The 2537-nt window shown below is 40.0% G+C and overlaps 1 protein-coding gene across 1 annotated transcript; it reads left to right on the plus strand.

The window, feature by feature from the left end:
* Window positions 1–2537, plus strand: LOC149984854 (uncharacterized). Its single transcript, XM_090189152.1, has 3 exons — window positions 1–368; window positions 1370–1575; window positions 1742–2537. Exons 1-3 carry the CDS (start codon window positions 351–353, stop codon window positions 1881–1883), a joined length of 366 nt encoding a protein of 121 aa, XP_090045278.1. The 5' UTR covers window positions 1–350; the 3' UTR covers window positions 1884–2537.

Below are 2537 nucleotides of genomic sequence, written 5' to 3' on the forward strand. Positions count from 1 at the left end.
GTTATCTAACCCAGAAACACAGAACAGAACATCAAATCAATTGTTGTTGATGTAACACTGACAGCTTGATTTACTTTCCAAGATTATTCAGGTGAAAATAGGACAGCCTGTTCACAACCCTATTGGTTTGGTGTGGGGGTTGTTTCAGACCCTAATCCACAGTCTAGAGTATAGATTATGGCTGTAGGCAGGAATCATGTACTGGTGACATCCTTAAGAAGCAGTGGGCTGAGATGTCATTTATTTAATCGCCCCCTGGCTCCACCCATATGTAGGATGACAGAGCGTTTTGTGTTAGAGGGACTGTCACACATTGTGACTCTTGTGAAGAAGAACAGAAACAGCCCAGCATGGCAGCCTTTGTCTCGGTGAGTTCCTCTCTTCCAGGCATTTACACAACTTTGTTGACTCTCAATGCTTTGATACAACATTGTTTGTGAGTTGATCATTTGGGAGTGTGGTAGCAGATTGTTGAATTGTGCTAGGTAAAGAATGTATACTTTGTTTTATCGTTTCCATGGTAAATTTAAGGAATGTCTGATAGAAGAGGGGAATCATTTAGGGCTAGTCTTATAATTTAGCAATGTTTTTCTCTTTCCAGAGACAACATATTACTGTAGGCTACTGTAACAGTTTCTGAATGTATCATGCTTATCCTTGCTTAATTTATGTGTGACACAAATACTATGCATAGAACCAAAACATATAGTTATTATAAAAACATAAGTTATTGTCGCTACTATTTTTATAAACTAAGCAGAGAAAGAGTGAAACACTGTTCTCCATAGAAATGTCATAAGAAAATTTGTGGACAACATAATGTGATGATAGCCTTTAATCAAGTGTGCGACATACAATAGATTCAATTTACTTACTATGTTGTCCCACCTAGCTATCTTAAGATGAATGTACTATCTGTAAGTCACTCTGGATGACAGAGTCTGCTAAATTATTAACTTGTAAAATAAATAAGCGTGTTCTGGTTTAGAAGTGGGGCTATGATGCGCCTGATGCTCTCCAGACTCTAGAGAGCTGTCCTGATATCCTATTGGTGGAGGGAAGTAATTGACAGTGGGCTAGGGCCAACATGTGTGTTATCACATCTGAATTTAGCCTTGTGTTCTTTATGGAGAGAGGCCTCTAGGGTCTTGGTTTACTTTTAACCAGGTCTACATGACTTTCATTATTACAGGGAGTAGCGTGGCCTGGTTTTAATGATTTGTTTATCATCCTTACTCACTTACTTTCCTCAACTTCCTTCTTTGAATCTCTTTGGGAATTGTCTCAGCGTGTCTGTAACGTTGAATAGCTAACCCCTATGGCAGTGTCTTTTACATTGACCTCTGCCCTTATTTTACCTCTCTCTCAGTTGGCCACGTGTCACCACTGCAGCATATCTTCCAGACATGGCCTTGTCTACAGGGAGTCCATGGCAGCGCTATCCAGGAACGTCATGGCTCCCAGTTACACCAGGAGGCATAGTTCACAGGCTAGAACCCTGCCACTGCGAGCTAGGGGAAGACTCATCACCCAAAGGCCTGTCGGAGAGGCCAAGAATCGGCCTAGAGCTCCAAGGTAAACATCTTACTCTATTACCTAGTAATATACAGATGTTTGGAGTTAATGGCACATATTTTGAATTGTTGAATGTAATAGAACTCATTTACAGTGTATCTTTAATATCACCATTTTTTTGGCCGCCATTAAAATGGCATCAAACCTTTAAACTCTCTCTTCACAGGCCCAATCCTCCAGAGTTCATTGCCATATCTTCCTCCAAGCTGGCCGGTGTGAAACATTTTGTATTTGTCCACCTAAGGAAGCTCTTTTCATTGGGTGACACCCAGAGGCGCAGAAAGAGTGGCCTGAAACTTTTCTCCTGAAGTATTGCAAATATAATTTGATGGTAAACATCAATGGGCTTGATGATCCACAAGGTGGCGCTCCAGTAATTCAGTAGGAAGAATCAGTGATAGAGGAGTCAGCAGGAAGATGCTCACTTGTCAAGGCTAAGACATGCAGGTACTCAGACCTCCCTCACCTGAGAGAGATTGAAGAATGGTGACTGCAGGCCTATACCTTTGGCAGGAGTCTCTATGGCGACCAGTAGCCATGTGGGTGAGATGGTTCTGGGTGGAATGCAAGGCAATATTTTTGCAACACTTTTGAGCTTTCTACATATTTATTGTTCTGAGGTATGATGTGTAAAATCAGACATACTATTTCATTTAGTCACATGGTACAACACTTGTATCAGTATCAACTTTTAATGTGATTAGGTTTTTGAAATATAATTGAAAGTCTGTAGAGTCATATGATATTGTTGCCTCCAGCTCAGGCCAAGAAGGAGCCATTGCATATCCTGTTTAACAGTAAGTTGTATTGGATCAAGTGTGAGCTTAATGACTGTATTATTATTGTTGTCAAATGTTTAATGCAATGTTATAAACATGTACAGCAGTATAATATACTCGCTTGTTTAGAAATAATACACAGAAACTAATCTAATAAAGGCTTAAATGCTATTTGGGTAAAAA

The sequence above is a fragment of the Oncorhynchus mykiss genome, chromosome 2, assembly GCF_057628025.1.
Source record: "Oncorhynchus mykiss isolate SJ-2025 chromosome 2, ASM5762802v1, whole genome shotgun sequence".
Lineage (NCBI taxonomy): Eukaryota > Metazoa > Chordata > Actinopteri > Salmoniformes > Salmonidae > Oncorhynchus > Oncorhynchus mykiss.